The following is a 14,844-nucleotide window of genomic DNA, read 5'->3' on the forward strand; positions in this document are numbered from 1 at the left end:
TTATTTGAAATTTGACAGCTTCTTGGGTAGAATAGTAGATTTCTTCTTTAAATGTGATTGAATACTGATGGAAAGATTTAATTTATACTTTATTATCCAAAGAAATTACTTATCACGAAATGGACTTTTATAGTGATCAACTGATTTACTAATTGGATGGCAGTTAACTTGCCAAAACATAAAATAGGTTTCTTTTCAAATTTTGAATTTTACTTTGCGTTATTCATTATATGAAGAACAATAAGAATTCTGTATATTTTGTGCAATAACCATAAATTTCGTTATTTGAATGCATTTTCAAATGAATTCATTTGTTGTTTGGCGGTACTTTGATTTGATATCTGCCGCATTATTACGTCTCTCTGTGAAGACGATCAATCAAAAATATTTTGAGATAGAAGAATGGAATTTGATATAAAGTCTTCAGTTTCCTTTTTGCAGAGTAATAAAGGAATTTAAAGCTTATCGATAAGTGTGATAATTACAATAGCAAATTAGATTTCTCTTGGACGTAAGCATCAATAAAAGAAAACACTCGAGTAAGTATGACTCGCCTTTTTATTTATTTTCATAACGCAGGAAAGAAAATTTAACAGAAATATAACAAGTAATATATAAAATAATTTTTTTTAAAGTAAATTCCTACTTAGGTCAACACTTTTTTTCTATTTTAGTTACTTTTATTAAATAATTACAAAATGGTGACGAACTTGGCAAACATTTCAGGATATGGCGACGGATTTGGCGACCAAATAGAAATTATTTGACAAAATTAATTAATTAATTAATATTTGAAAAAAAGCTGTATTAACATCGTGTCATCCACTGCAAATTTTTAAAAAATGTATTTGAACTTGATATATATATATATATATATATAGAGAGAGAGAGAGAGAGAGACAGACAGAATGTGAGCTAATAGTAGGAATTGAAAAAAGTACTTCAGCCAGAAAATGAGTTTGAAATTTGATGCAGCTATAAAATTTTTGTACTAAAGTAACACGTTAAATTTCATCTTTCTGATTCATTAGGCTATTGAGTGTCACATAATTGCTTTTATTATGTGACACTATAATAAGTTTGACAATATGTAAAATGTCAAATATACGTTTCAGACTCGATGGAGTTTGAAATATGGAAATTTATTAAAATATCAAATTCCACGATAGGGCAAAGTTTTATCACTAAATTCATTGTTAAGTGAAAGTAACAGTGCATTTTGGATCTCCTCCTTTTAACTGATTGAGTTCAAACTTTGACATGAATCGGCAATTTGAGGAAGACAAACTTCATTCATCCAGCTCGTTACATTAGGAAATGAGTTCTCATTTTTACATGCAAACCAGAGAAACTACGGAAAGGCTTTTGATCGATGTATTTTTAACTTAATAAACTCGTTAAAATATACTTAAAGCTCTTTAGAAATTTAAAATTTAGATATAAAGATATACAGTAGAATATCGCTTAACAAGCATAACCCGTTTTCTGCTAGCTAACTCATTTTATTGGGAAAAAAATTAATTTATAATAATAATAATCTATTATTTATGGCATATATTTTTACAGAAAAGGTATTTAAAGATATTTGTTTATGCCTTAAAATATGGCGAAAATGGGACGCAACATTGTTTAATAAATTTGTAGCACGCATAGCTATTGCCTAATATGAGTGATGCCTCTTAACATCCGATTTAGCATCTTCCCACGTTTTCAGCATCTTTCCTATTTCAGTAGAAGATTCAGAAGAAGACTGATGCTTCTTCTTCTCTTTACCTGACGAAATCTCCTTCACAGCTTCTTGGTATGCTACAGAATGCTGTCCTTGTATTTGTTCTCGCATCTTATTAAAATCTTCTTCTCTCAACGTGAAACCATGAAGCTTACGTGAAACGCATCGTACTTTTACATTTTCGTATACGTTGAATAGAGAAAGTACAGTAATTATCATAAAATTCGAACTCGATATTTTGACGAATCTCCACGTTTTAGACTTCCCTAAGTTCGAAAAACACATTTTTAGAAAATATCCGCCTATCTCTCTGTGACAAAGTTTACCCAAAAATGCTTTGAGCTGGACGGTTGATATTTTGTATACAGTCTTTACACCACATTTGCAGATTTCTGTCGTTGTTGTTTTTTTATTGTTTTTATGTGGGGTTTTATGCCTCAAGAGCCATGTTTGGTCATACTGCGCCAATGAAGATTTCTGTCAAATTTTGAGTAAAATCTGTTCAGAAAAAGTCCGTCTATCCAGCTATTCGAATATAAATCAACACGATAATTACAGAACAAAGAGAGCTAGGCAGATAAAATTAGGTACACAGATTTAACATTTATAGTGTAGACGCCTGCCAAAGTTTGGGACAAATCTAACCATGTGTTAACTGTATGTCGGTTTGTACTTTCAGAAACATGTAAGACAATAATTCAAAAACGGAATTACTTAAATAAATCAAATTTGGTATGGGATTTTGTAACAAAATGTGTATTTCTGTGTCAAGAAAAACGCTTCTAAAACTTAAATTTGATTTTTGGATATTATTAACGCATGCCAGGAATGAATCGCCAAATAAATCACCATGGATAGATTCAGTAAAAATGCTAACTTCATGCAAACGTTAATATTTCGTAACTATTGTATTCCAAAAAGACATTTTCTGGCATGACAGATTTACTAAGGAATATGCGAGAAAGTTTTGGGAGATCACTCCAGCTGGTTTTGTATTAACCATATATTTAACACTTCTGCTTTTAATTTAAAAAAATCCATCAGCAAACAAGTGTTTGCTGATGGATTGAGCTGAGATAAACAAGCTTCTGTATGCAATGTCAAAATGTCTCCTCGTCATTTGTTTTGCGAAACATCGCTCTTTATGCGAGTCACTTCTCTAGATTTAATTTGCTCACTACACGAATTATTTGTTATGAGAGATGCTTGTTAAGAGAGAGATTCGATTGTATAAACTTGATATCTAAAAACCTAAATTCAATCGTTTTAGATTTTTGCATTTTTATTAGATTTGCGGCCAAATCTTGAAACGGAATTAAGTTTACGTTAATTTTTGACGTTTATAACATATTATAATTATGTTAAATTAATATATTTCCGTTTTATTTTCTTTATAATTGAAAAAGCATAAAGGAGACTTACTTCTTGTAAGGCCCGCGATATTTCTGGATCCACAGGAGCAACCAAATAACTCTGTATCTCCTTTAGATAACAAATTTTCAGGTTGTGAAAGTTAATCTGCATAAAAAAATAAAGAAAAAACATCCAAAATATTAGTCAGCTGAACTGTAAATTTTCATTCTGCAACATATTTTCATTCAACATCATTGGTACATGAATTCTTAAATATCAACAGAATTTTGTTTGACATTTGTAAAATACTGATTCATTAAATTAGTTGCATTCTTTATTTATACACATTTTAGAAACTTCGTAATTCATTTTGGAAAATAAAATCTAATTTTTGATTCAAACAGAATTTAAAAAAAAATCCGAAAATCCGATTAGTCATTGTACATGTATTTAATTATTACTAACATCATAGAATCTCAATCTTATTTTCTTTTAACATTTAAAACTAGAAATGAAGAAGATAGAATTTCCTTTTGCATAATTTTAAAATATTAAACTCCGCTAAAAAGTTTTTTATTAAATATATTCGTTTAATTTAACTTGCCTCATTTTGGAAAGATGCCGTTATGTAGCAAATGTAATTCTTGCGTATGTCCGAAGAAAATCTGTGGCAAAATTTAAGTACTTTGCGGCTTTAGGGAGTGTAAATTATGAAACCCCTATTTTAATAAGATAGTTAATTTAATTTCCCATTATATGCTCATTTTTAACATGCTAATGATTTATTTTAGACTAGCTGCCTTTGGGGACCTGCCGGTTCGCTAATCTTAATTCTCGTTAAAATATTAATAATTAACTATTTTATGTAATTCCTACTTTAATAGCTTCTTCATTAAAATTTTTTAAAACTTACAAATTTCAATTCACTCAGAATATTATAAAGGCCTTCAGTCATAACGTAATCTGTATCGCTCCCATTTTTTGTTAGCTCCCGTAGAATTTATGCTTTAAATTAAAGTGGAAATGATTAATCTGCAATTAATATAATAATATTTTTTACTGAAACAAAGCCTTTTTTTATAATATGATTACTGAAAACAGAGTCACAGAGCCTTTAAACCTTATGGGCACTAAAGAATATCTTTCTTAATTTATGTAATATCTCAAGAATTTGTCAACAAAATTTTTTCAGATTCATCTTCAGCAGGTATATTAATTAACAATGTTTAATTTTAAATGCATCAAACACTAAGAAAATAAACAGAAGCGTTTAAAATAATCGGTTCGAAAACAGTTTTAAAAAAATTACTTAAAAACCGATGAACTTAAACTAACATAAATGCAATTTAGTTACAAAAGCATACAACTAACCTAAAAATAATTTTAATCGAGTCCGCTTCCGTTCAAATGTAAACAATCAGAATACAATGCGCGTTACCGTAACTGCAATCAGTCAGTTACGGTAACGCAAATGAGTGAATTTTTCTACGCCAGTTGGGGTAACGCTATGTAGATTAGAAATTTTTAATTTCCTTTAATCTGTTTTATTTTAATTGAAAAGTACTTCAGAATGAATCTGAAAGATCGATTAATTAACAATGTTTAATTTTAAATGCATCAAACAATAAGAAAATAAACAGAATCGTTTGAAATAATCGGCCGAAAAATGTTAGCCCTAGCCTCATTGCAGTTGGAGAAAAAAAAAACTGAAACCTTTCTTATTTGGCGGTGGGGAAAATAAAAGGATTTTTTTGGCTGGAAAGTTAGTTTTTAATTAATAATTAAAATTCTAATTAAGATTTCAAAAAAAAGGGACCCCAGGTGCACATTCCCGACCTCCAAGGTATACACGTACCAAATTTGGTAGATGTAGCTCAAATGGTCTTTTCTGAAGAGTGCCAACACACACACACACATTGAGCTTTATATATAAGTATAGATTAATATATTTTATTTTGATAACTTTGAGAATATGTGTTTATTTTTATATATCTATTATGACTCTAAATTCTTTGGTATTTTTGTGCACAGTATTTTTGCAGAAGAGGTTAGATTTTATAAATTATCTAGTAATTCAGAGAGCGTGATTTAACATATAGGAACTTAAACAGTTAAATTAGATAAAGTGTTAAAATTATCCTTTGATTCATAGAATTTTCATTTTTCATAAACTTATTGTTCTTACTTCTCAAATAAATAAAGTTATTTAATCGATTTCTTTGGACATCCTCCCAGCTTAGAGGCCCAGCTAAGTTGACTGATCTGTCTAATTAGAAATCCGGCACTGATGAAGATTCACTATTTTAACTTTTAGGGACATCATAATCAGTTAATTAATTCGTTTATTTAATTTTGACTCTATATAAATTGCATCAGGTGGACATAATTTAAGAAGAAAAAATATTTTCCTCCTTTTCCTTTCCTGAAAAATATTTTTCACGCTATCTTTATTCAAAATTTATAGATTAAAGACAAGAATATAGGAAATACTTTTCATCTCTAATATGAATTTTTCTCTGCTTTATAGTTTTTAATTTATAATATATCATTGTGGAACTAACCATCGTAAAACAGTCTTTCCAGTGATTGAACTAACCATGCTTCCCAGCATGGTTAGTTCAATCTAGTAATTCAGAGAGCGTGTAACAATAATATATATATATATATATATATATATATTATTGTTACACGCTCTCTGAATTACTAGATTGAACTAACCATGCTGGGAAGCATGGTTAGTTCAATCACTGGAAAGACTGTTTTACGATCAGCTCTGTTGGATGCTGACCGAGTGCCGCGTCAGTGATCTGAGAGCTTGGCGACCATTTGGCAACTTGGCGACAAAATAGATATTACTTGAAACTTCAAGAATTTTAGCGAGGCAGCCAATAGGAACTGAGATACGCCTGAGTGGTCCAGAACCTTCTCAGCCCGCCTCCCAGGAACTATAAGCCCGGTAGTCTCAAGCTACAGTCAGTCGTAGATGTGAGTCGAAGTCATGTATCGAGTCGTCGAGAGGATAACGAAGCAAAGGCGGAATAATCCAGCGAAAAACAACCTTTGTGTGGAGCTTAAGTGATTGCTGAACTGAGCTGTGTGCCAAGTTTATTGTAGAAGCCGCATCGAGTCGTGTAGTAGGGAATCGGCAATAAGATATAGCTAAAGCAAAGAGACAGTGGGGAATTGCAGACGTTTGGAGAGGCCGTAGAGTGAAGCTACGTGAATTCCCTCCTTCTGCTGAATTCTGTCTGGCCGCTTTGTGTGCTGTGTTTGCTATTGCTACCGATTACTACTTCTGAGCTATTGTTTGTTGTAGTAAGCTGTTGTGTGTTGCATGTGTTCGTCTCGGCTGTATATATTTGTTGTCTTTGTCGTAGTGTCGTCGTCTCTTTCTGCTGATATATATATATATATATATATATATATATATATATATATATATATATATATATATATATATATATTCTCTTTGTTTAATCACTATTAATTGCATACAGATGGAATCAAAATTTGATTAAATAATTCGGTTAACATTCAACTAAAATACTCAAATTTCTCCCCAGAACTTTCACGCTAGTCTCTAATAAAGTTATAAGATAAAGGTATAATTGACCCTTGGCGTGATTCTAGCATATTTGCTGAATCTATTGGGTGATGCTTGGAGAATCTTTTGGCTATTCATCGCTGGCATACAGTTAATATTTACCGAAAATCGAATATTTGTTTCCCATCTATTTTTCCCAACTGATTGTAACCAAAATTTATCAGAGAACTATAGTGGTATTCACAAAACTCACGTATCAAATTTGATATATTTAAGTCATTGTGTTTTTGATATATCACGTTTACACATTTCTGAAAGTACGCCTAGTTGGATTTGGCTCAAAATTTGATAGGTGTCTACTTTATAGACGTAAAATATGTATATTGGAATTTATTCATCTTGTTCCTTTCATTATGTAGTTGTTATGTTACTTTTTATTCGAACAGCCGGACAAATAGACTTCTGAGAATGGATTCTACTAAAAATCTGATAGAAATCAGGAAATTTGGTTTAATAACGTATACCAAATTTCATCTATCTAGATAAAAGTGTTTTTGAGTTAACTTTATCACAGATAGACAGACAGATAAAATGCCTAAAACGCTTTTTCGAGCGCAGGGAGGTGCAAAAAGTGAAGATTCGTAATAATTCCAAGTTCGAATGTTATTAGCATTTATTTTCTTTACTTCTCATACGTACATTATCATCTCGAAAACACAAATATAAGGATATATATATATATATATATATATATATATATATAAATATATATATATATATATATATATATATATATATATATATATATATATATATATATATATATATATATATATATATATATATATATATATATATATATATATATATATATATATATATATATATATATATATATATATATATAAACCACATTACAATTAAATAAATATTGACCATAATTAAGTATCAAGCATTACCTCTTTTCCCAACTTCATTCTTATTTCTTTATTTGTCGATAATATTTTCATGCTGGTCACCAAATCTTCGGCGTATCTGCACATGGGGCCCATGAACATATATTTGTTGATTCCTGGCGTGGGAAATTTCTCACCAACCAATCGCTCGGGTGGTAAACACCCTTCATTTGGTACTAAACCTGTGAAGAAGATTTAGACAGGATTGGAATCAATGTTGAGCAAGAGAAAATATCTACAATTTCAAAAATGAGAGTAAAAATTAAATTTAAAAAGTAAAATTATTGGATGCGTGTTCAATTCTATTTACCGCAAACGTAAATGTATTTTACAATTTCATTTCTTTCTTTCTTTTTTTTTTTTTTTTTTCTTCTTCTTTTTTTTTTTTTTTTTTTTTGTATTTATCGTACATGAAAACTGCTAAGAGAAGGACGGTAATCAATAAAAAGTTCAATCTCAAAAGGTTGACGCATCACTATGTTTCAGACTTTTCTTACAATCGAATTTCATGCATTGTGCAGTTAACAAATCAAAAATTAAATTAATTTAATTTATGTACCACTTCGCATTAAATTTAATACGAGGTGATTCGTATTGAATGGAACAAAAATAAAGCATTTTTATGAAAGCTATAATAAATTTATTTAGATCAATCAAATTTAGAATATCCTTCCACTGTTCCAAATGTACCCCTCAGGTGACACAGCAAATATCAATGCGGTATTCCAGTTAATGTCACATTCTAAATAGAATTTCTCATGTCGATGAAACCAGCTAGGCAGTTAACACATTCCACATCTCTCTAACTCACACCACACTTTTGTTTCAAGAACATTCAGCTCTGCACTCGAACAACTCGTTTATTTTTTGGGGCTTCGTAAAAATGTTTCACGAATTTTTTCCATCACTAAGGTTTTGGCTAGGGTTTATACAAAAACCGACTTTTTGAAAAACCGGTTTTCGAATTCGATATTTCCAAAAAAAACCGGTTTTAGCCGGTTTTCGAATTTTTGTCAAAAAAAATAGAATAGGGGAAAATATTTTACTTAATTTATATAAAATAACAAAAAACGAAATCAATAAGAAAGTCAAATATAAAAAAACAAAATTAAAGATTACATATATATATATATATATATTACTTACACAAAATAACTAAAACTCAAACAAAAATTCCAAATAATATTTATATTATTTTCACTAATTTTCATTTCTCCTAAGAAAATAGGATTTTAAAAAATATAAAATATCCACTGAGAGGTGGCTAAGTCTCGTTCTTATTTTGGACACAATATTGCCTGAAATTGAAAATACTCGTTCACTAGTTACTGAGCTTCGTTTTATAGTTTTCATGGCATCAAATAACAAATCTAAGTTTTTTGTTCTTTTATTCGTTGCTTCAAATAATGAAAATTCAGCTTTCAGTGTCTTTGGATTTGTAAGTTTTTCTTCAGGGTCTTCAAGAAACTTATGAATTGATTTTTCCATGGCTTCTTTTAAAACAGCATTACTCTGATGAGTAGTTTCTTCGATTTGCTCTTCATCAGAATCGGTTTCCAAATAAGAATTTGGAAATATTCTAGACAATATCTTTCCAGATAATTTAATAATTTCGGTTTTTGAAGCTAAAGAAAGTGCACTAGATTTCTTCGATGAACTAGAAACGTTTTGTGGATTTTGCAAATACAGCAAAAGAGTTGCTAATTCTACTTATCTTTTTTCTTGAATTCGTTCTTCTAAAGCATATAATAATTTCAAAGTTATTTCAGTGTTTAAATTTTTTAGCTCAAATATACCTAAACTTGTTAATAAATTGGCATCTCGTCGCCCTAAGCCTTCGGCTGCTAGACGAATCGGTCCCAAGACTTGATGAAGTTCTAAAAGTTTAAGATATTCAGCTTCATTCTACATATAAGAAGAACCAATATCATTCAATGCTAAAACAACACATTGTTTTACTGACAGAAATCTTCCAATCATGTCCGCCATACTATTCCTCTTGTTTTGCAGTCAAGAATTAAATTTAATTCTTTTCCTTTTTCTTTTTGATATAATTTTGAAGAATGGTATTTCTTACTGGAGATTTTCTAAAGAACTTACAAATTTCTCTAATTTGTGAAACTGGTTGTTTGTAATTGCCAGACAAAATAGGAATAGAATGTTCTTGGTTACAAGCATAATAAAGAGAACCTTCAAAATCGTTATATTCGTATTCGTCTTCATCTTACGATTCCTCACTTGAAGCATTTATTCCAGCCATTTCTCTATGTTTATATAACACATCAGTAACTGCTAAATGGATGGCGTGTGAATAACATAGTTGATTAATTATAGGTGATATTTTGCCAAATTTTTTCATAACAGCGACACCATCATTTGTTGCTGCAACTATGTCAGTTTCTAGATTCAAGTTGAAATTTTATAGCTTTTCAGATACCAGTTCTAATGTTCTCTGAGCATTACAGGATCCAACTATTGGCACTAATCCCAAATTGAAATCTTCTGCCAAATAGTGTACATTAATGTTTAAATATCTATGATTTCTTTTGCTAGTCCACTCGTCTAAAGTTATAGAGAATTTTTTCCCATTCTTTTTTATTGAATCTAATTCAATAATAGTTTCACGTTTAGCATTGTCGTAAAACGCATGAATGAGATCCATTTTTCTAGAGTTGTTTCTTGGTAATGAATATCCTTGTTGTTGAAGAGACTCTCGTATGAATGAGCTATTTGTAATGCTATTAATAGAAAATCAATTCATTGAGGCAAGTTTTGATGTGATTTCTTCTAAACTACTCCTTTTCACTTTCATAAAATTCAAAATATTTGTTTGTTTGTTTGAAGAAGAGGAATATCCAGGTATTTTTTCTTCGCCGATAGTTTCTGATTTCTTTTCGATAATTATTTTATGAACTGCTTTCAAATGATTATGTAGATTGCTCGTAGATGATCCTTTGCAGCTCAACATTTTATTGCAATGATAGCAGATTGCCTTGTCTATACTGAACTTTTTGAAACTATCCCAAACTTCCGACTTACTCATTTTTATCTAAAAATGAATTTAAAGTTATTGAATAAATATTTTTGAAGTTTATTTTACAATTTTATTATTTTAACTATTAATATTAATGTAAATTTGAAATAATCTAATCTACACATTTTCTAGGAATTTTGAAAAAAAACCCTTCTTTATCTAATTCCGAATCTTGCTAAAGACATAATTTATGTTAAAACTTTGCGAAAGAAAATATGAAATATTTTAACACCCTGGGTTTAATTAAAATTCCATTAAACAGAAGCCAGAACTACTCATTTTACTCTAATTTTTGATAAAAGAAATTAATATAATAAAATTTAAATTTTAAAATGTAAAATAGAGAATACAAACATAAAAATTAAACATATTTAATACTTACGGTATTTTTACCAAATATAACAACTTTATATTTTTGTTTCCAGTTTTCACCTTCACAATATTAAGCAAACCTGTCGTCACTGGAAACGGAGCGGATTCTGAGACCACATTTCGAAATTCCATTTCCTTAAAGGGTGTGACGCGGAACGATGAACACATTTGACCTTTGATTTATCGCATTAGATACTTTTTTAGTTCTATTTTTTTTCACGTGTATGTGAGTGTTATGTCATTTCTGACAGCATTTTATTTTAACTGAATATTTCGTATTGATATGTCTAGTTCAAGTGGTGTGAAAAAGCTTTCAGGAGTGGTACGAAGAAAATTTTATATGATATCATTAAATACTGTGACCATGAAGCAGAAAACGGGGAATTATTTATTCCTTTCACACGTCCTTCGAAACGAGCCAGTCAAATTGCTGACGTTTTTATTAGCACAGACTTCATACCGATTTTGACTTTACCTCAAAATTTCGTTCCAATCTCGTTACTTAGTAGCTTGAGTAAAGTGTACGAATCTGTGCTTCTCAAACGCCTGAATCAATTTCTCAGCGACAAAAATATTTTAATTTCCGAACAATTCGGATTTCGTAAAAATCTGTCGACGAATCACCAGCTAATTCGTGTTACAGAATTGATTCACAGTGGCTTTGTGAAGTCCCAAACCACAGGTGCACTTTTTCTGGACGTAGCCAAGGCCTTTGATAAAATTTGGCATGAAGGGCTTTTATTCAAGTGCATGCGACTTGAATTTTCGGCGCAATTTGTCAAAATTTTACACTCGTACCTACTTTCTCGTAATTTTCGGGTACGAGTTAATGATGTAATTTCTTCCCCCAGACCAATCCTAAGCGGTTGCGCGCAAGGAAGTTTACTCTCTCCAACTCTTTTTAACATTTATGTTAACGATCTACCTAGAGCTAGTAATTGTCACTTAGCAATTTTTGCAGACGATACCGCCATTCTTACACAGCATAGGGATCCAAACATAGTCATAGCAAACATTCAACAGTACATGACCATTTTGAAGTGCTGGCTCATCGGCTGGAAAATAAAAGTCAACCCAAGTAAATGCGCGCGCCTCCTGTTTACTAAAAAAGTGAATATGCCTGACTTAGCCCCTATCCAAATTTTCGGCCAACCCGTCCCCTTTGTAAATGAATACAAATACTTAGGGTTAATTTTAGACGCAAAATTAAGCTTTAATAGTCATATTAAAGCAGCCCTCACCAAATCTACTAGAATGAGCGTTAAACTCAACAGCTTCATTTCTCCTAGGAGCAAGCTATCGATTAGGCTCAAGCTTCTGCTCTACAAAGCTATTTTAAGACCAGTTTTAATGTACGGCTCCCCAATTTGGGGGGCGACTTCTGCCACTAACATTAAGAGGTTGCAAGTTTTTCAAAATAGGCACCTGATGAAGATTGTTGACGCCCCCTGGTATATCAGGAGAAAGATCTTACATGACGATCTCAAAATTGAACCTGTTTCGGAATTTATTAGAAGAACATCAATAAATTTCCTCGAAAAACTGCCCCAGATTCGTAACAAGTTACTTAATCTACCTGCATATGATCCTGCAGTATCCAGCTCGAGGAAACGACCGAGAGCTGCGATAGACAATGTCTATGTCAATTTTCCCTCAGTCAAAAAACTGAGAACTAATTAACTCATTTCCAATCTGGTGGATTAAATTTATCAAAATTATTTGTTTTGGCCTCAGATAGCTACAATGAGCTACACGCGTAAAATTTCTTGAAATTTTTTTCTTCAGAAAATTTATTCCTTAAAAAGTCCCAATAGTTATGGCACGTGCAACGTAATTCCACTAAAGTTCTATTTTACCCCATAAATAATATAAATATTATTTTTAAATTAATTAATTGTATCATAAATATTAATAACATGAATTAAATACCAAATTTCATGACGTTAGAGCTTTACTGCGCTCGTCTAAACTAGTTCAATTAATTTTAACTTTCCCTAAACTAACAAATTAAAGTATCTATTCCAAATTATGATGTGAAGGTGCTCGTGACCACTTTGTCACATCGCGGAACTCCGAAACATCACGACGTTGCCGTTGCCGTTGCCGATAGACAAAACATCCGACGAGAAGCAAGAGGTGAACTTTATCAAACTTTTGTTTCACCTAGAAAAAAAGTTAAAAGGGATGTTCATGAAAAACATAAACTGACGAATTCGAGGCGCAACTGTGCAGTGCACAAGCACTGGCCAACGCAACTTGCAACATTGAAAAAATATGTTTGCTGGCCGTTGCATAGAATGAATAGCAAATCAAATAAGTTCAAAATTAATTTTTACATAATAATATGAATTTTTAAAACCGGTTTTCTTAATTTAAAAACCGGTTTTCGAATGTGACAAATTTACGTTAAAAAAACGGTTTTTTAAAACCGGTTTTGAAAACCGTTAAGCCCTAGTTTTGGCATGCGATTTGAACTGATTTTCTTTCATAAACACCCCGTGTCTTAAAACTACTTTATCTACTTCGTTTACGTTATGACGATGTAGCGTTTCCTTACCAAGTGCAAAAAAAAAAAAAAAAAAAAAAAAAAAAAAAGGAAATGTCTCTTTGAACGATGATTAACTGAGATGTTTTGTCATATTCCAAAGCACAGAATGTTTTCTCTTCCTGCACGAATGAGGCCACTTGATAATGACGGTAACGAATGCTTTCATCTAGCGGCGAATTTTCCAAATAAAACTTTTGTAATTGAAATTTCAGAATAAATTTATCTCAGCTTAATAAATCAATTACAGAATCATATTCTTTTTGCGACATTCAATATGAATCATTTTGTATAAGACCTTTTCATCAAAATTCGGAATAAATTCGCCTATACGAAATCTGTATATAGGCCTATACTAATTTTTCATCCATCTATGCCAATATAAGTACGTGAATAAAAATGTAGAATGTGAATACGTGAATAGAAATGTAGATTTTTCGGACCCAATCCTTCAGATAGCTGACCTCCTATGGGTCTATATTTGCATGTGGATGTAAATACGATAAACGAACGCAACGTCTTTGACAAATGAATAAAATCTGTGGTCTTATTAACAAGGATTTGGTACAGAGCATAATGCGGTAACCGAATCTAAAGAAAATCATAATGCCTCAACATACAGGGAAGTAGGACTAGACGGTGCCGGAACATCATCGTGATATATCGTCCAAAACACATCAATATTTTTCGATATATCGTGATATCATTATTTATTTATAGCTATTATAAGTTATAAATAGCAATTTATTGACTGATCAGAAACGATTCCAAATAAAAGCTCAATTTATATAATAAAAATATTTGTTTTCTTTTGAATACAAATAGTTAGAAAATAATTTTGTTAAAGCCCCTTTAATAAAGTGTGTCAATTCCAAAGCAATATCTGCATGTTACAATTCATAACATAGCATTTAAAAAAAGTATTTTTATATATCAGAATATGGCAGTATTTATAGAAGTATTAACAAAAGTTCTCTATGAAGCTCAATAAGAATAAAGAGCTACAAAAATAAACACTAACAGGTAACCAAAACGAAATCGAAAACGTAAATTAATTGTGAATATCGATTTATTGTATCGCTATTTATCGTTAGCCCCTAGGCGAAAGTGGAAATATAAAGAATTTTTTTTCTTTAAGTGAGAGTTTTTCGCTTAAGAGGGAAAATGCTAGTAGCGAATAAAATTGTGAATTTAATCTAAATGAATCCTTTTTGATTTTTTTTCTGAAGATAAATATTTAGAGATTAAACAAAGGACAACCTTCTGATAAATGCGATTATTTTTCCATAATGGTATCATTCAGTTAGAAAC

The 14,844-nt window shown here is 30.8% G+C and overlaps 1 protein-coding gene across 1 annotated transcript in view; it reads right to left on the reverse strand.

Annotated features, from left to right (window-relative positions):
- Nucleotides 1-14,844, reverse strand: part of LOC129975916 (fatty-acid amide hydrolase 2-B-like) — a 43,470-nt gene that overhangs the window by 4,768 nt on the left and 23,858 nt on the right. Inside the window, exons 5-6 of the mRNA XM_056089205.1 lie at nucleotides 7,586-7,764; nucleotides 3,152-3,247 (exon numbers count right to left, since the gene is read on the reverse strand). Coding sequence (XP_055945180.1) covers nucleotides 3,152-3,247; nucleotides 7,586-7,764 — 275 coding nt within the window. The remainder of the gene's footprint in view (nucleotides 1-3,151; nucleotides 3,248-7,585; nucleotides 7,765-14,844) is intronic.

The sequence above is a fragment of the Argiope bruennichi genome, chromosome 1, assembly GCF_947563725.1.
Source record: "Argiope bruennichi chromosome 1, qqArgBrue1.1, whole genome shotgun sequence".
Lineage (NCBI taxonomy): Eukaryota > Metazoa > Arthropoda > Arachnida > Araneae > Araneidae > Argiope > Argiope bruennichi.